At 39.3% G+C, this 27141-nt stretch overlaps 1 protein-coding gene across 5 annotated transcripts; it reads right to left on the bottom strand.

The window, feature by feature from the left end:
- Window positions 1-134: 134 nt before the first annotated feature.
- LOC129724862 (FHIP family protein AAEL005291) lies at window positions 135-26690 on the bottom strand. Of its 5 annotated transcripts, none has more exons than XM_055680109.1 (11): window positions 26393-26690; window positions 23716-24426; window positions 6624-6826; window positions 6294-6563; window positions 5828-6224; window positions 4463-4663; window positions 3512-4406; window positions 3272-3450; window positions 2853-3207; window positions 2166-2204; window positions 135-1304 (listed from the first exon to the last, which is right to left on the bottom strand). In XM_055680109.1, the coding sequence occupies exons 2-11, from the start codon at window positions 23917-23919 to the stop codon at window positions 886-888; spliced, it is 3162 nt and encodes a 1053-aa protein (XP_055536084.1). In that variant the 5' UTR covers window positions 23920-24426; window positions 26393-26690; the 3' UTR covers window positions 135-885. The 5 variants fall into 5 exon arrangements, with proteins under 5 accessions (XP_055536084.1, XP_055536083.1, XP_055536086.1 ...); XM_055680108.1 differs by having other exon boundaries at window positions 26420-26690; XM_055680111.1 differs by having other exon boundaries at window positions 4463-4636; window positions 26420-26690.
- Between the last annotated feature and the right edge of the window lie 451 nt (window positions 26691-27141).

Below are 27141 nucleotides of genomic sequence, written 5' to 3'. Positions count from 1 at the left end.
CTGATCGAAAAAAAAAATCCCTGACATTCTCTGATTTTCCAGGTTTTCGACACCCTGTGTATATTACCCCAATGCATACTATCAATGGCAATCGGACTATTTTAGAAACAATTTTCCAAAGAAAGATAATCAACTATCATCATGAATGTCATCAATTTGTCAGTGTGTATATTTTACAAAAAAAAAAACTTCCCACAATGCTGCTAATCTCCCGCCAATCCTTTTCTTCAAACGGTCCTCACACTTTCGCTCCTATTGTATTATTATATTGCTTCACCTATACATATCGTTAATAGAATATCTCACAGAAGATTATCTAGAGAACATGTACCTACTTTTATCCTTTTTTTAACAAGCGTTATTCCCTGTGATAACGCAAAATCAAGTAATTGGACGTGTTTCGTGAGCAGCCGTTGAAGATTCGTTAGGTTTAGAAACGTGTGAAAATAAATCGCGTACGTATAATCAATTTAAAAAACACAGTTAATAGTCGTTGTAAACGGTTCCTGTTCTGAGCGAGAGAGATCTTGTTTTTTAGTAAACTAATTGCTCGCGATCAGTTGAACAGTTTGAAAACTTTAGAATGTGAAGGAAGTAAAATTTTCTTCTTGATCGATAAAAAGAATTAAACATTAAAATATTTTCAATAAATACACGGAAGAAAAATCATTTTAGAAATGATTAGAAAGCGGAATATTTGTTTGTGCATGTACATTACATCGTTTCCGGCGTAGCAAATTGCACAGAAATATTAGATTAAAATCAAGAGTTAAAAACAGTTCTTTTGGGGTTCGGCATAGGTAAAATTTCGCGTGAATAATAAACCTATCATGAGCTGATTGGCTGGCGGCGAGGAGGAAGTTGCCTTCCTCCTTTTCTTCTCCTTCAGCTGCTTCTATTAGGAGCTAATATCTGTTCGGATATCATAACAATGCACTGTTCCTGCGTGATGGCCGCCAGCTCCTTCAGCCATTCGTCTAATATGACCGCACTAACGGCCAAATCCCGTTGCCGTTCACTACCAACTCCTATAACGGACCCGTTGATGTTAACCGACGTATACTCTAAGCTGTTGTGACCACTACCAGGCCCGGAGGAATTGACATTTAAGGAACTAACAGTATTACTCGCTGTGGGACGATCCATAAATTGGGTCTCTGCTTCACGGGATTCCCGTCGGCTGCCACCGCCGGTCGTTACCAGACTGCTTACACCCGAGCTGGTGGTCGATTGCGAACTGGACGGCGCAGTCGAAGCTGTCGAGGACGACTGACTGGTAGGTGCAGCGTTATTGCTTGATCCTCCTGCGCGGGGTGATCATAAGAAATTAGTTCCGTGCTGTGAAAATTTGAGTTTCTATTTACAGATAGGAGTAAATATAGAAACAAGAACCACTGCCCCACTAATTGCAAATTCTACAAGGCATGCAATCCCATTCCTAATTACTAGTATTTGGTTATATCACTGAACAGTTTAGGTCTTATAGTCCGGCTAGATACGTGCTTAATTTTAACACTAGCTTAAGCTGTTTTTATCAGAGTAGGAATACTCTCAACTTCCAGTTGCTGTTGAGCTGCAACTGAAAATGATTGTTAAAGTCAGTTGGTCACCTGAGCCTTAGAATAAACTGAACTGAAAAGATCCTAATACACAGTTCAAGTAAACATGATCAGCTTAAAAAATCTGAGTCGTCAGGTCGAGTCTGTTTACACCTTATCTAGAAACGACCTAATAATATTATTAGAAATAATTTAAACTAACACCTAAGAAGTAGCAATAGTAACAATATTCTACACCCTCTAGCAACATGTTACTCTAATAATTTGCTCTGCAGCCTGGCATAAACTTAAGCATAATTCCTGTTATTTCTAATACGTTCCCTGGTCGTTAGTACACACAAATTGTTAGGGTTACTATTTCAAAGAACAATATTAAATTTGAACAATTCACCTGAAAACAGTACCCAATGCAAAAAATGTACTGATATGGCAATACTTTTTTGGAGTAATCAAATTTTTTTTGAACAATTTTTCAAAACAGCACTCAAAAGAAATATCGCCGATACTCAGTAGGTAAACTTGTTACAGTCAAACGGTTATAACGACAACGAAAGAAATCTTGGTGAAACACAAAATAAAAACAATAAACAGATGCATGATATTTACCAGTAAAAAATTGAAATACTTGTGCTATACCGGATGAAGCTGAGGTACGAGTAAAGAAAAACGAAATGGTGATTATATTATGAATTTCATTTCACGGACTGGTTTCGATATAAATAAAAGCGAAGGGCATTATCGGTCGCTTTTTCTGCTATTCACAGTGACACAAGAATCGAGAAACTTGCTTTCAATTAGGTACGATACACAGACTTGAAAAAAAAACGAACAAAATACTAATAACATGAGCAACGTGATGGAAACATATAAATGATCATTGTTTAGTCACCTTCAATTGACAGAGACTTGAAATTACATGACACGAAAATGCAGAGGTCGACCTCACCTTGACTAACCGTTGTACACAAAAAAAATAAGCTGAAGAAATTTCTACAAATGGGTAAGAAACAAAAACGCTCTGTATCTAAAGGGGGAATGTGTCAAACGAAAGATGCATTTTGGCTTCACTTCGTTAATTCAAGCTGGAGGCGAGGCTGCATTGACAAAGATTGTTAATGTCTAACCGGAAAGCAAAGCTTGTTGATAGTGAAATAAAGTCAAACAGAAAGCGGCGTGATAGAAAGAACAACAAAAGGACGCTGCAATGAGCGTCGAAAGGAAATTGCAAAGATCGATAAGGAAAAGAAAGCTTCGCAGAATACTTTGGTCGTGGTGGAACGCACTCCAACTTACCGGAGGAGGCCGGCCTTCGAAAGAAGCCGGAGAAGGAAGTGCCTATACTTTTCCGCTTGGCGTCGTTTCGTTTGAACGGATCGTACGATGAACTTGGCGTCAGCTGCATCGGTGTCGTCTGCGATAGGCTGGAGGTCATCGAAATGCTTCCAGAACCGCCCATCAGCGTTCCAGTTCCGTTGAAGAGCAACGGCTGCTTGTTACTGCTCGTACTGGATTCGATCGCATTTTTTCGCATGTTAATTAGTCGAAATTCTCGATCCACCAGGAAGGATCGCGCCACGTCCACAATTTCCAATGATTCGTCGCCATCAGGTAGTTCGGCGTCAATTTGCTGTTTGAGAATTTTTAGGACCTAAAATTAAGTGTAAAGTAGAAGCGCCGTTTCCTTTTCTTTTATATTAAAATCTGCAACAAACTTGATGGAAAGATGGCGTATCGGAAGTAGTCGGTATGTCCGGTCGGAGCAGAATCGAGTGCAGCAAAGGTAGAGGAAACCAAGCTAAATGACTGATGAGTCCGGTTAGCTGCAGGTTCACATACAAACAATTGCTGGTGAACGTTTGCAGCTTACCCCATATGGCCGTGAGAAAGGGACCTGCAACGAAAAAAACGTAGTCATCGAATAATGCAAGTAATGATCTAGAGCGAAACAGTACCTAAGCTGATGGTCCCCTGAGCAAACAAATCCTCGGACAGATCCAGATCGACAACGGTTTCCTCACGCACACTAGATATCTTCCACAGCTCCTGTCGCCGGCCATCCTCGCTTCCCCTGTCCAAATTAGTGATGTTTAAGCTTTCGTACCCGCTACTGTCGCCCAGCGACTGCAAACTGTCCAGTTGTTTAGTCATAGCCGACAGATGTGTCGAACCCCCGCCTGGTGGACCAAACATCGTTGCTGGCGATTGGCACTGGCTAGAGCGATCGGTGTCATTTGCCACCTCCAGACCGCTGTCCGGACCTCGACCGGTGACAAACTCCTCCAGAAAGTTCTTGATCATTTGTACTTTGTAGGCTCGTACATCGTCGGTCGTTCCGTTGGTGCTGGCTTGATTAAGACTATTACTACCGCTATTTACGTTTTGGCTATTGTTGCTGTTGTTATTCATCGCTTGCTTGCTTAATTTTTGGTAACGGTACGTATTGTTCCATTGATCACAGGCATGCTTGCATTGCACAATCCGGTTCCGTGCTTCCAACAGGTAAGCTTGATAGCTGGCGAGTAAAGTTTCACCCGTATTCAGCCCGTAATGGTTCCAGTTGGCCCCAATGGTTTTGCTAATATTTCTTTCGTTGTTCTCACCGCCGGACAACAGCGTGTTGTTATTGTTGATGTTTAGTACGTTGTTTACCTTTTTCATGATCTCCGGTGATATGTTCAGAAAATACTCCACCGAATTACCATACGGATCCACGCGGTTGACTTTGTAGCGATGAGATATCGGCACATGCTGACAGTGGAGCAGATGCTTGAGTACCAGTTCAAGCATGATATCCTCGCAGTTAAGACTTAGCAGAGTGTCGAACAGCGACAGGGCTACCATGCAAAGCTGCAAATTTGAAAATCAAGTTTAGTTACATATTTAACATTATCAGTGGGTCCTACCCTTGAGTCACTGCTGTTGAGTCGCTCCACCAACACGTCCAATATCCGTTGGCCGTCGAATTTCGCTGTATCGAGCAGAAATCGAACGATTATCTGCGTTAGGCCCGGCTCCGTAACCGAGCGGACTATCAAATCCAGATAGGCCATGGCGGAAACCTGCGACTCGACGTTAGTCTGCAATTGACCTCTACCTTTAAATGTCTGTGCAACGGCCATTGCAAGGTTTAAATTTGTTTGTTTCAAGGAGTGGGGAGTTGTTAGAAGGGAAAGTTTTGTTTCATGTTTAAATAAACGAAACCGAAGGACAGGATACAAGCGGAGGGAGAAGAGAAATTATATAAAATGCAAAATATTAGTTATTGTGGTTCTAAATCGTGTCAGGAACAGTTCTCCTGTTTGCGACCCAGCAAAAACGAAATACTTGACGAGCAGTAGGGGGACGAACGAACGGGAAGGTGAGATACAGTAAGCTACCACCCGTCACCGTAACTATGAGCGAAATGGAATAATCGACTCGGTGGGGGCGGTTGTGCTATGTTTTGTCAAGTACGGTCCGAAACACAATGTTATGGGGAGAATGAAATCCATCACCTGTTGATCGTAAGAGGGACTAGCTTTTGTGCAGGTACAGTTTAGTTGTTATACTTTGGAGTTACGTGTTCATGCAAATGCTTATAAGAATACATAGGGAAAAAATCGTTTAATTCATTCCGATAATATTTTTTGCTGCATACTACAATTAGTAATTTCCAGTTCAGCTTTTTTAACATCTGTGTTTCACGAGAATTTCTAGCCTACCAAACCGAATCGATCGCCTACAGCTGAACATCGTTCTGTTATATAGAACCGATTTTTAGACTGATATACAAACATACTATTTAGTGCTATAACGTGAAACAATTAACACGAAGTTGTTCGGTGTTCGCTGACGTCAAGTTCGAGTTCAAGAAAAATTGATGACAGTGCAGCATTTCCTAATTTTTGTTTGGTTTTTTTAAAGAAAAAAATGTTCAGGTTTCAAACGATCAATCATATCGGACAGCGAAAAGCTTGTTTCCTTTGCTCTGCACGTGTTTATCTACATATTTTAGCAGAATTATAACCCAGTCATAGCCAGTGACGAAGCGAAATTTAAGGATTTGATATTATAATACCAAGGTATCAAAAAAGCAAATTAATTAGTATTCTACTTAAAATATTAGATCGCCAACCACTGACTGAACTAAATGAGAGTAAAACGAACAACAAAAATAATGGATAGGGAAAAGGTTACAAGAACACAAAGTTGATAATACAAGGACCAATGTTATAGACAACATAGTAAGCATGAAAAGAAAATCGGATCGACAAGCGACCGATCGTTACCTGCAGAATCGCCGGTCCCAGTACCGGTACCAGGAATCCCTGATATAGAAAATCCAGCAGCTGCTGTCGGATCATACTGTGCGCTACCTGTACCACCGCGTTACAGAATTCTAACGAGTTCATAAAGAGCGTTAGTTCTTGCATTTCTGTGACGTCGTCCGTGGTTACACGATACCAGTCGCTAGTTTTGACATCGATCTGATTTGGCAACCTTGAGTACAAACCACCCAGGCCGGTAACCAGAACTGGACAAATCGATGAATAGGTGGCGATATACGTTCCGACATTGGAGTTCTTCTGCGAGAGAGCCATGCATAGCAGAAGTGCATCACGAGCTTGATGTCCTAGCGAACCCTCCCGGTGGACGTATGGTATGAGCAGGGAGAAGATTATAAAGCTGCGAATTAAAAATAAAAACACACTAAGCGACTCTTATCTTTCCACCTTGAAACAAGACGAATCTTACTTGGTGTGACCCCCTGTACCGTTTTGTTGAGCATTGGAGAAGAAAAACAAATCCAGCAGATGCACGTTCTGCATCAGCAGTACGCACAGCTGATTGAGCAGAATCACCAATCGCTTTTCCACATCCGGTGGATAAATTTCATTCTGGCTTGATGCAAGAAGTTTAAGGAGTGGCCTTAAAAATGGCTCGTGGACCAGCAACTGGTGACGACTGTGACTCACCAGTTGTTCGTACAGTTTGAGCTGCTCTAAGCGAACGGCGTTGGCATATCTGGAAAGAACAAGAAATGTTAATCGTTTTTCGTTTTCAATAAAATAGAAACCAGCAAACCTTCCGGTTTTGATGCCCCACTCGTACAGCTTGTCGAGCAGGTTTTCGCTTAGCAAATGTTCCAGGCAAGGAGCAGGAGGAACCGGCGCTCCTGGTAGACTGACCTTGTTGCAGTGATGTAATTCCACTAACAGCAAGGTGACCATGTGGTCCAGATGAATGACCACTGCGAGTACGTCATCATGTGCCTGACCACGGTTGTTCTATGGAAAGATAAAATATGAATGGGTTAATTAGCAAACAGACTAGTCTAATGATTTTAAATTAGCGAGAGAAATTCCGCAGTATTCAGCTACCCAGAGCCGGCAGCATAACACATGAAGTTAGCACAACAAAGCCGCGCATATCGTTTATAGACCTGAACGGATCGACGGCACAGAGAGTGCCTTTGGTTAGATCATTCGACAGCGCGCTGGCATTGTGGGCCACCGTGCAAAGCAGTAACACGTTTCATGCACATTTCTTTATTTGCACTCACCCATCATATTATAGCCGGTGGCTATGGTTGATGAGCACGAAGCCGGAGCCCCCGCTATGCTTAATGCGGCACTGGTGGGTGGCTTCCGAGAGTAGTGGGCCGCATGCCGCCCACTTGCAAAAGTAAAGCCGTTTGACGTTTGCAAAACGGCGACTGGTGGCGCCTTGCTGTACTTTTCATGCGAAGCGACACGAAATGTCCATTAAAACGCATTTGTTTGCTATTGTGGTTAGACCTCAATTTTACGTCCGACACAAACGATTCGAAAGCCGCGCTTTTTCTTTGATTATTTAGTTAGAAAGTTTTACTTAAACTCAGGTGACTTTTGAAGATAAATTGAGAAATCAGTCCTAATTACTTCTTATTGTTTCTCTTATTCATTATCAGATATTTGCATCGGAATATATCTATTAGGGTGGGGCGAAGTGATTAATTTTTCAGAACTTTTTTTTTGCTTCCACTTGGAGCTTCGAACAATCCTGACCTTACCGGAAATTGATTGATTTTACCTCGGCTTATTTTATTGCATTTCAAATTTGAATGAAAATTTGTATAGGAAAACCTACCTTGCATTTCACTTTCTAAAACTTTATTAATGCACGACGTTACGTTAAAGCATAGTATTTTAGATACTTAACAATTTTGCCGAAGACACTGAAGAGATAGGATATCTGTAAAAAAGCTGTAGCTGTTCAAAGTTGAAGTTTAAAGGTTTTTTGGACGTAGGACTACGTCTAACCGCACTATATTGAGATACATTCTGCGGAAACTGAAACCAAGGTGTAACGTTGGAATGAAAGATTTCAAACGGTAATACTGATGTAACCACAGGATGGATCACAATAACCAATATATCGTTGGATTGATAAAATGATGGACAATTTGTGATTCTTCAGTTATCGTTATCACTTCATTGTTAAACAGTGAAAATTTCATAAAAGTTTCATGGTCGAATTTTCACGAACAATGTGCCAATCACATGCAAGCACGCCTAGCACAGACTTCATGAGTAGACACCAACTGCCTGCTGTGATATCCTGTATAACAGTGGCAAAAAAAAATTGACAGAATCTCCTCGTCCCAATAGGTCAACCAACTGCTTGCTTCTATGAGCCTAGACTATTTTGATGTCTTGAAGGTGAAGCTTTTTCGGAAAGTTCGTAACCACCACCGTAACCACCAGGTTTACGTTCTACTGCTAGAATGTTTTTAAAACTGATGTCTTGAAGGGAAACATGTTGGCACAGGCAACAATACTGCATCGAGCAATGTAGGAATAGAGCGCTGCACAGTGGGGAATCGCTGGCCATCAGTCAAAAAAAAATTTTCGTTAGCAGTTTCATAATATTTTTCCTTTATTGCTATAACATTCAAGTGCCTAAATCCAAAATTTGGGCGCAATATCATGAAATCTGAATTTTTTATGACTTTTCAAAGCTTGGCGAACTGACGTTTTTTGACATTTTTTTGAAAAAAAACTGCATAACTTTGAAACGCTCTGTAGCTTCAATGATAGCTTGGATTTTTTTGACGTCAAAGGAAAAGTTGTTGTAAATATTGTGCAAAACAAACCCCTTTCATTGGATATTGTGAAATTTGGTCAAAGTAGGCCTGACACTAAACATTTTTTCAAAAAACGTGATTTTTTGTAGAAAAGTAGCTTAAAAGTTTAGTTGCCGCAGTTTGCCACGGTTGTGACTACATTCAAAATTTAGGTAAAAACGTAAGCTTTCAAATGCATACTGTCCGCTGCTGCGCAAAACTGCGCAAATTGTCACTTTAGTAAAAAAAGTGATAGCAGATTTTCTTAGTTTTTATTTTTGAAGTTGAAATTTCATCCAGCATTGATTTTATTCATAACCATGATACCCCGTTAATGAAGATTTATGTTATCGTACTCAATCCATAAGGATAAGATATATATTTGGGTAAAAATGACAAAATTTATTAATGAAAAGTTATAAAATAAGTTTAAAACAAGAAAACAGTAAAAAAAAAATTTATGAAATTTTAATTATGTCAAACTTCACATCACTTTCTCCAAATTTAAAACAATATTAAAAACATTCAGCCCTTTTCAATTTATGATCATGAAGTTCGCTAAATTGATTGAAGTGTCAAATACTAGCAGCAAATTCATACCACCAAACTCCGGCTAACAATAGCCCGTTTGAAGATTGCTTGTGCTTCGCACTCGTTTGCATACAACAGTAAAGCACACATTTTGCTTTATGAGAAAAAAAAAAAAACAAAGAACCCTCGCCCTCCGCATCCGTATTCATTTTGAACGTTGTGTCATTCCAGTGTCTTGGTTTTCAAATTCATAAATTCGTTGAATTTTATTATGGAGCCTTTAACTTCAGCGGCATCACCTAATTTAATGTCTAGAAAGTTGTCATTTCATGGTGTTATACATGTATTTAAATGTCCTCTTTCAACCATAGAAACCGGATTAGGAAGATAACATATATATGAAACAATTACAATTACGAAAATTACTAGAAAAAATAAAAATTGCAGCGAAACACATTTTTCCTGCTGATAAATATAATGAACTTAAAATTTTCTGGAAACAATTCAACACGAGATTTAAGCGATCACAGCAGAAGATGATGATGCTGATGATGATTTTTTCAATTTGTAATTAGTTGGTATTACTTATGTTGTTTTGGTTTATTAAATATATATATATATATATATATATATATATATATATATATATATATATATATATATATATATATATATATATATATATATATATATATATATATATATATATATATATATATATATATATATATATATATATATATATATATATATATATATATATATACATATATATATATATATATATATATATATATATATATATATATATATATATATATATATTCAGGCAAATTTTGTTTAGTTCGAGGGGTCGTCCATAAATTACGTATTTTTTCTTAATGGGGAGGACGCCCGGTGGCACTACTTGTGGTCAAAGATCATATAATTCTATGAAAAAAGAAAAAAGTCCAAAAAATAATAAAAATTGAATTTCGTGCTTTATGGACGGCCCCAAATAAAAAATGGATGCCAAATTCGTGTTCAGCGCCCCAAAATTATATATATATATATATATATATATATATATATATATATATATATATATATATATATATATATATATTCAGGCAAATTTTGTTTAGTTCGAGGGGTCGTCCATAAATTACGTATTTTTTCTTAATGGGGAGGACGCCCGATGGCACTACTTGTGGTCAAAGATCATATAATTCTATGAAAAAAGAAAAAAGTCCAAAAAATAATAAAAATTGAATTTCGTGCTTTATGGACGGCCCCAAATAAAAAATGGATGCCAAATTCGTGTTCAGCGCCCCAAAATTATGTAAATATCAAGTCTTTGTCACATTTATCGACACTTTTTTTGCTTGGCCAGCCTTTGTATGGAGTCGCCCCACTGTGCGCTGGTCAAATTGCCGTTTGAATTGTCTTCTTCTTCTGCTTGTTTTCAATATAATTATTCGGGTGCCGCAAAATACGCTGCGCTACCGGGGACAACAAAATTCTGTACGTGTCGTAAAGGCAGTCGAGGCAGATAGTATAGTATATAAATTCGGTGCTGAAAGGTATTTATCAAAGGCGGTAATGAAAGGTATTTATAAATATTAAAGAGATTTTTTTCCAAAGTAGAGTGCTGCAAATTAATAATAAAAATACAGACCCTGTTCGATTTTGGGAACACACCAGAATTTTTTCTGTTGCCAAAATCGAACCATGCCAAAAATGAACGGTTCTCTTTTCATGACTTTTTTCATTTTTTAAACGGCCAAAGACGACATTAACAGGAGATATGGCCACCAATTAACTAGTTTTGGTTCTAAGTCGTTTGAGGTGTCGCTTGATGAAACTAGGCTGACGACCTAGATACTGATATTACCATGCGAGTAATAAGAGGCATGATCATTATCATTATATTACCGGAACATGTTCCAGTCATTTCTCAGGAATCGTTTTAACGATTCCATACGCTTCGGCAACATGAAGAACCTAAATACCTTTCTTATGGAGGATGTTGAGCTTAAATTGGTTAAAAAAATCAACAAAAAAAGGCGGATAGCAGCTGCAAACAGGGCCTTCTACGGATTGCGTAACCAGCTGAGGTCCCGTAGTCTGCAAACCTGTACTAAACTTGCACTCTACAAAACACTAATTCTTCCCGTGGCCCTCTACGGCCATGAAGCATGGACGTTGAAAGAGGCCGATCGGTGAGCTCTTGGTGTTTTTGAGCGTAGGGTTTTGCGTTCAAACCTTGGCGGCGAACTAGAAAATGGTGTTTGCCGCAGACGCATGAACCATGAAGTGTACCAGGTGTACAATTCGGCGGATATAGTTAAGCGGGTAAAACACGGCAGGTTGCAGTGGGCTGGGCATGTAGCTAGACTGTCAGTGAAGACTATATTTAGCAGAAATCCCGATAGAGGCCGTCGACTTCGAGGTAGGCCTCGCACCCGTTGGATGTTTGCTGTCGACGAGGATACCCGCGAAATGGGTGTTAGGGGAGATTGGAGGATAGCAGCCCAAGACCGAGTGACATGGCGACGGATCTACAACATGTTGCAGAGGTTTCTTTGGTTTCTTCCATCCCTTTGGCATCGCACCATGTTTCAAGGGCCAACATCTCAACATATCTGTAAAAGAGATAGCATATCACCGTCTCTTTTCATACATCTGTATCTTACTGCTGACGGCGGGCACAAATTCATTTGAGCCCAGGACATGAGTTCATTGTCATTCACTGTTACTCGGTATAGGGATGCCAATGGCTCGGTTTCTTCTGATGGAAATTCGACTGACGTCGAAACACTGGTAATGTTGGCAGAACAACTGATTTACAACATGTAATTCGACATACTCAAATTTAAACAGCAATAATATTTTTAGGAACATCCTAGCTCTTTAGTGTCTCCTGTGAAATTGTTAAGAATCAACAAACCTACCTTTTGAAGTCATGAAACGTATGGTTTGAGCCGTTTTGAGCTCTTGAGAATGCAAAAAGCAGGTTTTCTCATACAAATCTTTATACAAATTTTAAATGCAATGCGCCAAGCATAGACACGACCTTCCGACTTCCGATAAATTCAGGATTATTTGGAGCCTCAAATAGAACAAGTTTGTTCATCTGGCATGTATCCTTCACTCAATATAAAGGAAATAATACATTTCCTCACTACTACTTTCACTTACATTACGTGATTTTTTAACGGACCTCCATGGCTCAACTGAAGAACGTACATTAATTACGTAGCGCAAAATCTCGGCTCCCGCAACCCCTCTATGCCTCACTTTTTGCATAGATCTTCAAAATTTTCCGTGTGGGTTGCAATACTTGTCCAAAAGCTGGTGTCCATCCAGAGCGGAGCGTCATTACCATTTCCTGGCTCTTGGGAACTAATTTCGTTTCTCTGCTAGTTCGGGATCCATGTCATAGCATTGCATCCGAAAATCCTGGTTCCACTTCATCCACTTCTCTACAGGGGTTACGTTTCCAACCAAAGCAACCGTAGGGCAACCGATGAGGAGGACGTACGTTACCGCCAGAGCTGCTCACGACCAAAGCATCTTCGCAGCCTCAGCTATCCCACCTACACCAATACCATCTTGTGAGAGTTTGTTGATCAAAAGCAACTTTTCTCGAAGATACGGCCGCAGTACTAAATAATGGATGGTAAATTTAACTCCTTTGTCAGATATCTTTGATTTCTCCATCGTATATTCTGACCAGCATCACGGCATTCTTGGCCACATCGATAATGAAAGGATCTTTCAGTTTCCGCATGGACCTCAGATGATTTGCATTCTTCACGAGATGATCCTGAGTCTAGGCAGAACTGGATCTTCCAAGTTTCAGATTTTTTTCTGGTCACCATTTACCATGACCGAATAAGAAGACAATCGTTCTTATCGACTGCCGCTGAAGCATTTCCTTCCGGTTCCTTCGAGCGCCAGTTCTGCATGTACCCGACCTTGCTACAGCGATGGCACTTGCATGCAAGTAAACTTCTGCTGTTTTTCCCTACATCTGACGCACCCTACACCACTCAAGTCAATTTGATAGCCTGCTTTTTTCTCTCTTTAGAGAACTCTCGTTAGACTGCTTGCTCGTCCCTCTCCTCTGAATTCTCGAGTAGCGTAACGCCGGTTAAGAATAGTTGAGCTACCAAGTCACCTTCTTCCATTTTCACTCCTGCTGTCTTGAAACACCGAACAAATGCAACAAAATGAGCTCGTATGGAGATTCCTTCCGTAATCGTGCCAACTACTTCCTTAGCAACGCTTGGTTTGAAAGGAATTTTTTCACGAAGGCTTCTTTTAAAGCCTTCCACAATCAGCTGCTTTTGTTTCTGCCGAACAAATTCAAGTATTTCATTCGTTGGGGATCCAATAAAAATTGACTTGACCTTAAAAGAGCATCGCCTGCCCCCGAAGCTGGTTCTGTCAGTGTAGATTAAACTTAAACTGGGGTGGGGGCGCCAAATCAGCTTTCGCCTGGAACTCAAATCACTCTTCGTCCGCCCCTAGCATCAACGTGCATAAATGCAGCAGACGATGGGTTCGACTTACCGCGTGTCAAATTCGATTGAATTGAACAAAACTGCTACCTGTATAATGAAGAAACCCGTGTGATTGTCTACGGAGGTGCTACGGAGGGTGATCTCGTCACAACGCAAGGCGACGCGGCGCAGGTGATAGGCTGAGAGAATTTGAAAAAGAGGATGATCTGCACTGCACATTGTTTGAAGATGTCCAGACGAAAGCTGTGTGCGAAACTACATTAGTTTTTCGTCAACTGTATACCGTCAACAAGCATATCGTTGAAAGCACAGAAAAACATTATCAAAGGTGACAAAAGCAGAAGAAGAAGAAGAAGCCTCTTCGCAAGGAGAGCTGTGCCAGTGGAGTTAATAGCGAATTTCTTTATTCCCAAAGCCCACCTGGGGCTATCTGGCATTTCTTTCTTGAATCGTAAATCGCAATATCGTGGTGGAACAAAGAAATTCGCTATAAGACTATCGTACGATTGCAGTTGCCATGAGAACAAGCCAAGCACGTTGTGTTCGAAGGATTTAAGGCTGTTACGAAATACACTAGCTCTAAGTAAATGGTCTCAATCCTCCCTTCTTAAAACCACAAATACACTAAGGTATTTTTTACGTGGATTTCGGAAATAACGCATTTTTTACGCGAATTTTTCAGAAAACTCGTTTTTTACACGGTATGTTTTTATTGGTTTTTATCTTTATCTGAATATCAACTCGATTCGCAGATGGAAATAACACTGCTATTGATCCTTTTTCTTAAGTATTTATCAGAAATTAAATACAAATTAAGTTTTTTGAGCAGATTTCAGAATTTACACGGATTTCGGAATTTAAACTGGATTTTATTACTTTGCAAATGCAGTTCTACATATACAGGTTGGACTCGGTTATCCAGGATTTGATTATTCGGGATTTTGGACTCGATTATCCGGAATATTTTTTCTGTTTGTTACTAATTTTCTTTTTCAAATTTTACCTTTCTTATCCCTTCCGGGATTTTGTCACCCTATCCGTTTTTTCTGGCATGTTTAGGACATGTCTGAGTAAAGTCAAACCAATCAATGTCTAGGTAGTTTTTTCTGTTTCTCAAGACTTCACCTCTTTTTTCTTCGAAAAAAATTTCTGGCGCCACTACATTATACAAGTAAAATAACAATATTTTTTTGGGTTCGTTGATTGCAATTTTTTTGTGATTCGATTGTCCGGAGTGATTTTTTTTTCGACACTCCGGAAAATCAAGTCCAACATGTATTCCAATCGATTAAAAAGTGGCGCTAAAATTAAGAAATGATTTTGTTTTTCACTAAATGCGATCTTATTTTGATTATCGAATTATGTGAATTAAAATTTGTTTGTTGTATTCCAGTCATTTAGTATTGTGTATCACAGATTAAACCGCTAAATTGATGCAATTACCGAGCTCGGAAATATCTTTTGACTATTAGGGTAAAAGAAATATACTGCTAAAAATGACAAGAAAACGAGAATCATCATCTGCAAATGGCATTTCGCAATGATCAGAATACTAACAGATTTGCCGGTTGTCACTATTGTCACAACACCAATGGCACTTCCTAGCGCCCCTAAATCATTTATTTTAAGTAGTTGATATTACCACAAGGTTTTCCTTGAACTGCATGTTAAACTATAATATATATGTATATGTATAAACGATATAATAATGACTAAAGTCCGTTCAGTGATAACAAATTTACAAGCATGTGAAATCTTTCATTCTACCGTTTCACTCCAATCTCAACTTTTCGGCAAGCCACCCTATGTAATTTTACTTCAAAAATTTATAACAGCTCAAATTTTTCGAAGAATATGTTGAAAATATATAAGTCAATTATTTATTCGCGTTGCATTCAAAGTTTACGGATTACTTTTTCATAAATAAAAAACAAATCAACCATGGAACTTTGTGTGCTAATCAACATATCGGTAAAGTACCATTCTGATGGAGAAAATCGCAATTTAGAGTTGGGCCATGACAAAATAGGCTAAACAGACTGTTCGGGACAATAGAAAAGCTATTGTTGCTTGTTATGGTAGTCAACTCTAGTGTTAAAATGCACTGCATCGCATCGCATCGATCTGCGTCATTTTCTCGACATTCTTAACGTTTAAAGTAAAACCCCTTAATACCCGATAATTGATGCAAATTCCCTGGTTAACCACCTCGAGCCGTATCAAGTCTTGATTTCCAATCGTATGATACAAAACTTAATTCATTCACAGCTGTACGAGAGAAAAAATATACCGCTACCACCAGCTGCATAATCAACCTTCTCAGCAGTGTAGCGTGAGAAAATAATAACCTCCTATAGGTGAATTGGTTTCGCATTTCTCCCTGGCGTTAAGGTGAATCACTGCAATCTGCACAGACGAGAATAATAGCGGAGCAGTAAGTTACCACTTGTTACCGTACCGGGGGAGCCGGGTGAAGAGCGGCGGCTAAAGCAAGACTGCATAATCATTTCGCGCCTGCGATGCGATATTTTTTGCTGTTTTGTTTTGGGTCGCTGCTTTCACATACCGAATTCCTTTTCTACCGATGCTCGCCCTCTCCCGGGCTCGACCGGAGCTTGCGATACCTCCTTGCTTATCATTGGACGTGGAATCTACTGCTACTTGACTAACCAACCATGTGGCAAAGAATTGCTGCTCTTTTTTGCGGTTGTTACGAATCAATTCCCTGCGGGTTTGCTACACCTGTCTTTGCTATGGCTTTTCCAACGATTTCTTATGCGCTTCTCCCCCAGCAGAGAGTCGTTCACCTTCGCCATTTGGTTACACAGTCTTGGTGCATAATGTCAACAGTTATAATTTCAATGTGATGCTTACTGATTTTACTCGAAAAGTTTCGTTTTGTTACACAATTTTTCGCACAGTCGGCTTAGAGATGGGAATGTAAAATTCGCTCGAATTGCTTTGAATGTGGACTAGTTTACACGAGAAACAATTTGACTTTGTAACCGCGCTAGGATGAACCCAGTGTAGTTTGTAATTCGAACCCCGTAATGGTGGTACAACAACTCGAGTGCAAAACGTGTGTGCCGAGGGGTGAAAAGTATGGCGTGAATGTCGGTTACTGTGCGATGACCGAACGTCAATAGCGTAGTGATGACCGAATGGAGCTGCACCGACCGAGACCGAGACGGTGCGCGATTGAATAAAAGCTAATAGTTCTGCTTTCTGCTAGCTCAAAACAGTGTGTGATATAACTGGATAAGTTTTGTTGCTTCTCGATCAATGACTACTCATTTGTCAAAATTACATTTGCGATGTGTTTTTTTGCCTGCATCGCCATCCACGGCGATCGAAATTGTTTCCGGCATTTAAGGCGATGCTGTTATGTCTGCCTGGGGCGTGCATAGCTAAGTACAGTTAGTTAAATGACATTTGAAAGTCTAAAAGCTTTGAATTGAAAATACGTTGCCTTTCTTCGATTTGAAGAACAATAAAAATTTAAATTGAGACAACTGAAGCACCAGAATTTAAAAACCTGGCTAGATACACTTTTTCCTGTGATGTTAAGGGCGGCCTCAATATTATATTTGTAGAGAGAAGCGTCCAGCTTTTCGAAATGAACACAAACTGTAAAACTCGACCTCTGTAGTTTTGGCAAATTTTAAAGTACTAAGTGATACATTGTATGATAATGCTTATATTACTTGTTTTGCTAAATGCGGCCAGCTTTTTTTTTTTTGTTGTATTCATTGTTCAGATATTCCACACTAATACTCGCCCTTGAAGAATTTTTGCTTCTATAAGGTAATAAATGAAAATCATTCCACCCGCATCCCAGAAAACAGAAGCTTTCGTCCGACGTGCACAGCTCATGATGCAACTCATGGTTCATTCGTCGTTTCCATGTCCCATCTTCCATCTGCACCCCACCGTAGACAGGGTTGATATTTGTTGACACTCTTGAGTGAAAGTGAAAAAAAGCATCCATAAACGTTATTTTTTTACAATCCTTTCAGAGTTCTCCCTTCCCGCTTTTTGCATGGAAGTGAACTGTCAAAACACCTCATTATATTTCATGCGATGAAAGCAAGACAACAAAATCAGTTTATCAGTTAACGAAGATTGTCAAGGCATCGGTCAGTGTCAGTGAAAAAGTGTTTCGGTGAGGTTCATTTTGGTTGAGTGGTCTGTTTGTTTTTCTTTTTCGCTTTGAAGTGAAGATCATTTGGTTGGATTTGTCGTCAAATTTTATTCCGTAACCGTGAACGATGCGCGCGATCTATTTCATCCGAGTATAACAGCACGTTACTAGGACGAAAATCTAGTGTATCTGAAAGAGTGCTGCGATCATTGGAAGTGAAAATTGAAAATGATTGGCTGTAATTTTTGAAGAATTTTGCTGGGGAAAATGACTTTTATTAGCACTGACCGTAGATCGTACGAAACACCTCCCGTTCGAAAACTCCAAGCGCACGCTGGTCCTCCACGAGTACTCCGATGTGTTTGATTAGTCCGACCTAATTGGCCTCTGCTCACAGGTTTAATGAAGATCCTGAAAATCACCCAGTCCAGGCTTTAACCAGTGCTTCACAGCCGTGTTTTAGAAGCTCACTTGGTCACTGCCAGCGGCTATGTTGTTTTTCAACTTTCCGATTTCCTCCTCAGTCTCCTGGAGGTTTAGGGCCGGGAACCTGTCATCATCTGCGCGTGCTCCTGAAATGATTGCCGTTCCACCTTCGTCTGCTGTAGCATCGCCGTTAAGATGCTCGCCGTAGTACTGTTTCCACCTCCCGATCGTAGAACTTACGGATGTCGCTAGCGCAGTACAGTACAGCGCAGTACAGATAGCTGTCCGATGCCAGCTTTTGCATACATTCTATTTTGTCCAGCAAAGTTCCTACAGTGCTACAACTTTGAAGCTGCGTGGATTTAAGTAGTCGCAACCCGGAAAGCATAACGACTTACAGTTCCATGTTCTGAGTTTTCAATTCAACGTCTGTTTTCGTCACCATGGTGTTTGTGAATTGTTCCGGGTCGTTTGTTCTCTTCGATTGTTTGTTCTCTGTGAAGCTGAAGGGCCATCGAGTCAGCTCTGTTTAGAGTTTCACACTGGCACCAGGACGTTGATCAGCCGCTCCTAACATGGAGATCAAACATAGTTTTGAGCCGCACCATCTTGGTAAACTCGGATTGGCGAAGCATAACCTTTACTGCCGAAAGATGGTTAACGCGCGTCAATGGACGCATGTCAAACCCATATTTAAAATCACCGAGCGGAGAAAACTAAGCAGAAGAAAGAAAATGTTTGATTGACCCTCTAGTGCCCAGTGCCACCTTTAGACGGTTTTCAGTCAAACCTCTGAAGAGCTTCAATAAATACTTGAAAAATGTTTATAGAGATTCATAGTGATTTTTTCGAAGTCCGTCTAAAAACTAATTCGGGTACTAGGGTACTAGGGGGTTAAATAAAATACAATCCGATTGGAATATAGATGTATTTCAATGTTTTTGACACTTTTACTTCATAAAAAGTAAATTAATAAAAATTACAACAAAATAATCTATAGTGGGACTGATATGCGATTATTTTGCACCACTGAGATTGAATCAGTTTGTTGTTGTTTACAGTTGTTAAAGTAGTTTGTTTGCTGGAAGTGAATTAGTTTAATGTGTGAATATAGTTAAATTTCTGGCAAAATATCCTCGTTTGATCTGATTTGTGCTTGTTACGCGTATGCCGATAGCTTTGTTTCGGTTTTAATTTGAACTCAAAAAAAAATTTTTTTTCAGTACGATGACGGCCACTGTGACCGACGAATCTTTAAATAATAGAAGCAAATAACCGGAAGATGCTGCTAAGAACAAAAATTGGAACTATGTACTGCATTTGATCGTTTTTGTTATTTCCATGGTCTGAATTAGTTCTCAAATTTTTTGAATCTAGCTCATTCTATGTCTACCGAACACTTCCACGCTGTGGTTGAAAAAGTTATGCATAACCTACACCGGTTTTTAAGATGCAGTCGAGGGTTCTAAAGCTGATGTTGAGTCGGTGGACATTTTTCCTGAGCATGTCTTGTTTTGAATTGTTCGCAGTACGTACTTAACAAACTCAACATTGGCCGTATATTAGTAAAATTCGGAATATTGGTGTGATCCACTCCTCATAGGATCATGGTCGAATATAAAGATTCAGTTGAAAGGAATCGACGGTAAGAGAAAAGTTGCTCTACCAATGAAGTCCTTATGTAGTACTACAACTTTGTCGAATAGAGTATTACTTGGACTCAAACACCGGAGCGGTGAGAGCACATTCTATTTAAATTATCGTGAAGGACTCCAAGCTCATCATACAAAGTTGTTCCAAATTGTGCTTCCGGCTCGCAAAACAAAAAAAAATGTGTTTAAGTGATAATTGAAACCTAACCCAATACGATCTCAGACAAAATCAGTCAAATTCACATAAAGAATATGATTTAAGTATACAATGAAGTTGCTTTTTACATGGTGCGTGGAAACCACGTTAGTTCCGAAATCTACGTAAAGGATATTTCACCTGTAAAAAAATCATTACATCTACTCAGTGGCGTAGTCAGGATTTCTTTCTTGGTTTTGATAAAAAAAATGAATGTTAAGAATATTCAAGCGCAGAGAGAGAGAGAAAGAAAGAGAGAGTAACCAAAGAACCGTTATGTGTTCAATAAAAAATACCCTTACATGCTCGATGGGATACCCAGGGTATCCACAAATTGAAATTCTTGTAACTTTGACAATTTTCACACGATTTCCATTGTTTTAGCATTGGAAGATATAGCAACTTATCTTTTCTGAAATCAGTGTCAACGGTGTACCGAAATAATTTTCTCATTTCCGGAAATCCAGTTTTCCGGGGATATGTTCCGAAACGGAAGAACTTCATGAATATATGACAATTTTATAAGTACAATTACAATTATTACCTTACCTCATATCAGTACTTTCGGAATCGCAATGATGTAGAGACACCAAAAATCCCTAGTAGCCATTTTGAATATCGAAACGGTGACTTCCGGTATTTGGAAAAGATTCAAAAATGGCCAAATACCATGACTATTTTCGGAATCGGGATAATGCCTAGATACCGGAAATCAATTACACACGCCATTTTAAAGTTCTAGGTGGTGTCTTCCGGTTCGTCTGGTTCTGATTAGATTGAATTTGGCCGATTTTGGCTGTTTTTCGGAAACCGGAAGTCACCATCTTGGATTTCAAAATGGCATTTGGAGTCGATCCCGGTCTCTGGGCATCATCCCGATTCCGAAAACACCCATATACTTAAAATTGGTTCTCTTCCAGAAAGCGGATGTCGCTACTTTGGAATTGAAAATAGCCTTTGTGGTCGTTCTCTGGACATCGTCCCGATTCCCATATAAGGTGGTTTCTAGTTAACTTTAGCTGTTTGTCGGCATCATCCCGATTCCGAAAATATCCACATTCGATGGTATTCGGCCAAATTTTGGTTTGCTTCCAGATACCGGAAATCGCCATTTTGGAATTCGAAAAGGCGGCGGGTGTCGTTTTCCGAACTCTAAATATCATTCCGGTTCTGAAAACACTCATATTGGATAGTATGTGACGTTGTATTATTTAATTGTTTTGTGGAATCTGTTCCGGAAGAACCATTTTAGAGGCATATCTTCAAAACACACAAAACCATAAAAATGGCCTGTGGAAATAATTTTGAACTTTGAACCAAATTTCTTTTCAAATATTTATAAGATTTCTCTATTTTGGAACATATCCCCGGAAAACCAGATTTCCGGCAATGAGAAAATCCTTTCGCAGCACCACTGACACTGATATCAAAGTAGAGAATTTACTGAATTTTTTGGCGCTAAAACTATCGAAATCGGGGGGCATGTAAGGGTCCCTCCCCCCATTTCCTCTCCTTTGTTGCTATATAAAAAATAATGTTCTTAAAGTTGCCTTTTAATGAGCTTTAAGATGTAACTGATTTTTATCAGAATGATTGCAGTGAACTATGAAACTTTGTCTTGTCAAACCTAAAAAGGTACCTGGGTAACACATAACGGTTAATGACTATCATGTTGCAAAACGAGATTAGAAAAACTGTGGTTTGGCGCAGTCACGCCACTTAATCCCAATACAAGTTGCGTTGTACAAAAATACGAAATTCCAACTCAACCATACATTAGCCTCTTTCAAATCCATTCCCACAAACAGGTAGACATCTGAAATAGTACATTTTCCCGACATTCATTCACAGAATAAAATGCTGATACTAGACACTTCATTTCCCGCAAGAGAAATGACGACGCATAGTGGTCAAAAAAGGCATAAAGTGGAAATATTTCCATAGCGCCTTTCATCGTTTTCCTAGCTTAATGATGTCTTCGCAACAATTATTTGTATGAATGACCCACATAAACCTAAATTGTTAGAAGTTTTAAGTAGAGCTGCACCGAATAATAGGGCTTGGAAAAATTAATTTTTGAAAATAACGGAATATACAAATTATCCAATAATGATTTGAGCTCGAGATTGTCTAGGGCAGCGGTTCTCAACCTTTTTTTGTCCGCGTACCCCTTGGCGATATTTTCTATATCGATTGTACCCCCTGGCTTGGAATGTTCTCGTAGAGTGAGAGAGAGTAGAGATAGATTATGTTGTGGTAGTCTAGTCAGGTTTCAAATTGAACTATAGTTTGTTTGATTGCTACAACAGTCATGTTTCAAGAGCAAGATTGAATAACACATGAAGTATTATAAAGAAAAATGGCTTAGTCCGCCATTACTGAATTTTCTTTCGCGTACCCCCTGAAGGCTTTCGAGTACCCCCAGGGGTACGCATACCCCAGGTTGAGAACCGGTGGTCTAGGGTAATTCACATTAATTCAAGAGTAATTTGGTTTTTAATTTTTCTCATTTAATCATCATGTTCTGTTGAATATTCGGCTGTCTGTTCGGCATGATGATAAGATGAGAAAAATTAAAAACCAAATTATTCTTGACTTAAAAGGATTTACCCTAGACGAGCTCAAGTTAGAATCATTATTCTGTAAACAAACAATATTTGGATCACGTTTTATTTCATAGTTTTCGAACCACATTCCTAATCGTTATGTTTTTTTTTGGTTAATGTTTACAGGGAGCTCTTCCATTCGGTAATAGTTTAATTCAAATCTGGCATGTAACCTCTTTAATAATAAAGTTCTCATTTGGAGCTTCTATGTTCACAGCGATTGCTTTATTTTTCTAGAAAAAAAAATGGAAAAGCGAGTCGTGCGGTGGCAACAGTTAACATTTTAAGCTTTGATGTCACACAACTTCAGATTTACTTTGTTAGTCGAATCAAAATCAAAAAGCAACACAAGAAATCGAATCCCATGTCGTTTCATCCTCATGTTTCATAGGAGTGGGCGAGACTTTCGCGCGAGTTGGTGACATACAGAAACTGGCTAGCGAAGCAGAAAAAAGGAAACATGACCATATTAAGCTAATGCTTACTTAAAAAAAGCTGAAAAGTTATTACTATTTATTACTCATGTGTACAGTTAATAACCGTAGCTACTGTTTTACACAACAACCGAGCATAAAATATAATTACATCTGTTTTTCTTACCTCCTGTGAAAATCTTAACACAGAAGAAAAAAACACTTATGGCTTAGACGCGATTAGAAAACGATAAGATAATCCCACATGGTTCGACTACATACGAGCTACCTGTTAACTGCATACAATAGTGACTAACTTCATGCATCATGTTTGTTGGCTGCTACGGCCAGGTGCAAAAGTCTGATAGCATTGTCTTAGGGTGGCCAATCGGCTGCGGTAGGACTTAAATTTTGAGCACTCTTGTGCAGACGCTACTTGGAATTCATTATCTGTGTAGCCACCCACAAATTGAACGTGAACGGAAAAAAAGGAAAAAAGAAATACCCGAATGGAAGCGTAATTACGAACTATTTTTAAGTGCTTCCTTTACTCGCTTCAAGGTTAACTATAGGAATGGTAAGAACAAGTGCACACTTACCTCCGATCGTAGAATGATTTCGTACGCCTGCTGCCAGTGGATGCAGAAGCTGTCGTAACACGCCTTTGGATCACACTCGGATGCATCGAACGCTCGCATAGTTCCGTTAGAGGAACTTCCTCCGCGACCCGATGTCCCGCTGCCGGTACTGCCTCCGGATTTAGAGAAGCTGTGCCGCAGTGGACTGGACCGAAGCCAGCTCATATTGCTACTGCCCGGGTACAACCGGTCGCCGATCGAGCAAGTCGCCACTAATGCTTCTGGACAGTCTGAGTAACTGACACTCCCGTTTAACGTCGGTCACGACAGCCTCGAACGGATATCCACAGACCCTCTAGGGAGCACTTCATTCATGCGTTGCACGCCTTTTTTCTATCTTCTCAGCTGTGTATGGAACGTGCTGTGGCACACTGTTAGCACTTTTTTCGATTCACTTTATTTCACACGTTTCTCATACAGTAGCGGTAACTGTTTTACCTCTTCCATGCTAGTTTGAGGTTTTACAGGCCTGGGACTTTACCAGCAGAGCCCCCGGCGAGGGCGGCCGTTTCGTAACAATGGAACATTGCTTTCTACTAATTTTTGCTTTGTTTTCACTCACTTTGTCGGTTCTTTATGCGATGTTTTTACGAGGTTAATTAAAAATATGTGCGAAAACCTTGTCTGGTATAACCAATGCACCCACTCTTGGTGAGGGATAATCAACTGCAACTAGAACGAAATTTACATTTAGTACCAAAGCCGGTGTTCACCTTATGATAACGCGCAAGGTGTGTAACGTTCCTTATCAGTGCAGGCAATTGGCGGCCAGTGATGCATAATACGAAAATAAATTTGGTCTTACGAATGTGCTGTCGCGTTTGCTGACGAGACTTTCTGGAACTAGCGATGATAATGCAAACATCGGTTTCTAATGACGCTGACTTTCTAGTACTGTTTTCATGAAAAAGTATAAAAACTAAGCAACTTCTTTTATTAAACACTGTATCCAAATTCTACCTGAATAGGTAAAGAAGTGATTTTAACATACACTCACCTCCTCTTGTATCGGAAGTGTGCACAAAAATGGCGTAAAAAGACTGACGAAAAAATATAAGAGACAACTTCTTTCGATATTGAAATTGGTTTCCATTGTTGGTGATGCCCTTAATTTTGAAGAAATAACACTTTCAGTCTCACAATGATTGACTACGTCTTTGTTTTCTATACTGGGGCACATTTCGTGAAATCGAAAATGAACGAATATTACATCAGACTTCAAAAGGTCATAACTGTTTAAACAGTTTAAACGCATAGAAGATTGCAATCAAATTTAAGTTGTTGAAGAGATAACTTCATTCAAAAAAGAAATCGCTGGTTTACCTTTCAACGACGCCTTTCATTCGATTTTCTTTAATAAAAATTCGATTCAAACTTTCTGTATTTTTCAATCAATAAAGCTGATTTTAGCTTAATGTGCGTTCTTGCTTAATCAGGATACACAATATTTCTACATCTGATCTTAGTGAAGTCCGAATACATTTTGTTTCGGAACCAACTTCCAATTTTCCTTCACCCAGAGAATTTTGTTTTTTTTTCAAATCAAATTTCAAAAAAAAATTTTTTTTATTTTTAAAATTTCTGAGAGCCTTCAATACAAATTACTTAGCTTCTACGATAAATGAATGGTTTATGAGCTATGAATATTTGAAGAAAAGACTTTTTCTGAGAATTCGAAAAGTTGGTTTTCCTGGTAGGTAGTGGTCATATTCTGTTTTTCACTCGAAGGTCGATGAACTCTACTCGTGGAAATAAACAGAAAAATTCTGAGACCTGTCGTAAAACTTTATTCCACATACAACACATACAATTTATTTTTAATAGATGATTTTTGGGGGGGTAAACATTTTTATTTCACACATATTCAGAGATTTTTCTTATAAAGACCTACACATAAACTGAAAATCTCAGTATCTACACCCTCGCATCGAAAATGCCAGCAAAAAAAAAAAACCAAAAAACGATAAATGACCATTTGCAGCAATATTGCCACAAACTAGAGTTCGATTGCTCGACCATAAATCTGGTCCAAACACTGAATCGCCCATACCCGCAAGTTTTACTGAGTGATCATTAGCACGCGCCACGCAATTTCACTCGTGAATGGCAATACGCCAAACACGACATCACGATCCGTAGAAATCGTCGATTTAAAGTTGGTTCCTTCCCCCTTACTGGGCCTGATCTCATTTCATTTCGATTTCAACGTGATTACTTGGCCACGTCTAGATTTTATGATTATTTTGGCCGTATTTTTCATTCGATTCACGGCGCAACACAGAGTAAAATTTCTTTTGCAATCTTGACCTCCTTACGACAGTGACAAGCCGTCTACTGCTCGTTTATCGAGGCTGGGCCAGCTTCTACACTTGCCTAACCACTATCAGTTCTCTCCCGTCGTGTTCGATTCCTTTCCCTTTGTTTCACTGTCTACATTCCACATTGCATATGTATTTTACTCGTACTACGGTAACATGAGTATGATTCAGACATTTTTTTATCATCACTATAAACACCTAATTCAGAACCAAATTATGAAAATATACACAGTTCTTTCTACGGGTTAAAGCACATCTTACTCCCCTGAAGTGGAGATGTTTTTTCTCCCTGCTCAAGGGCATTCACGACTAATACGCACTAATGCAAGGCATCAGATTAATTTTACCAATTTTTGATTTGATTCAGTCCGGATCACCAATGCGACTCAAATCTCTCTCTCGCAGAAGCGTGCACCGTTCGAACGAACTTTGTTTTCTTGCTAACGAATTTGCAAAAATATTTTCCTCCGCGACACTGAAAACGACGAATAATAAAAAACGGGTAGGCGGAACACTGAAACACTAGCACAATTTACATCTTGATGCGAAACGTTCGAACTGCAGCCACGGTACGTACGAAGCGACGGATAGACACGAGAAAAATGTTACGCGAACGGGACCAACCTTTTTTCCACTGTGAGATTGTAAAAATTTTTACTCCTTTTTCATTCATCTGTTCGTGTTTCGCTGCTTGACGTTTTCTTTTCCTTTAGACGTTCGTTGAATGAATAACCGGTTCGCCCAGGTGGCGTATTTCCTCCACTTTAAAGTATCTTGAAGACTTTGGGTTGGCAAGATAGCTCCTCTGTCGAATTCGATTCTGCGGTGTAGATACCCAACGAACAATTTTGTTGATTTATAACTTTTTGAGCTGCTATTAGGCATTTTTTGGACAAACAAAATGTTGATTTATGAACTTATAGAACAAAATTGTTTGCTGAGTGCACCAAGCTAGCTAGCATCTCCATCTGATTTGCTTTGCTGCGTTCGAAGCTAACATCGCTGCCAGCCCTATGGCATGTTTGAAAGGATAACATCTCAACGTTTGCGTAAACGAGATAGCGTATCA

Source organism: Wyeomyia smithii, chromosome 2 (genome assembly GCF_029784165.1).
Source record: "Wyeomyia smithii strain HCP4-BCI-WySm-NY-G18 chromosome 2, ASM2978416v1, whole genome shotgun sequence".
Lineage (NCBI taxonomy): Eukaryota > Metazoa > Arthropoda > Insecta > Diptera > Culicidae > Wyeomyia > Wyeomyia smithii.
Note: the sequence above shows the minus strand (reverse complement) of the source record. Positions and strands in the feature narration are given on the sequence as shown.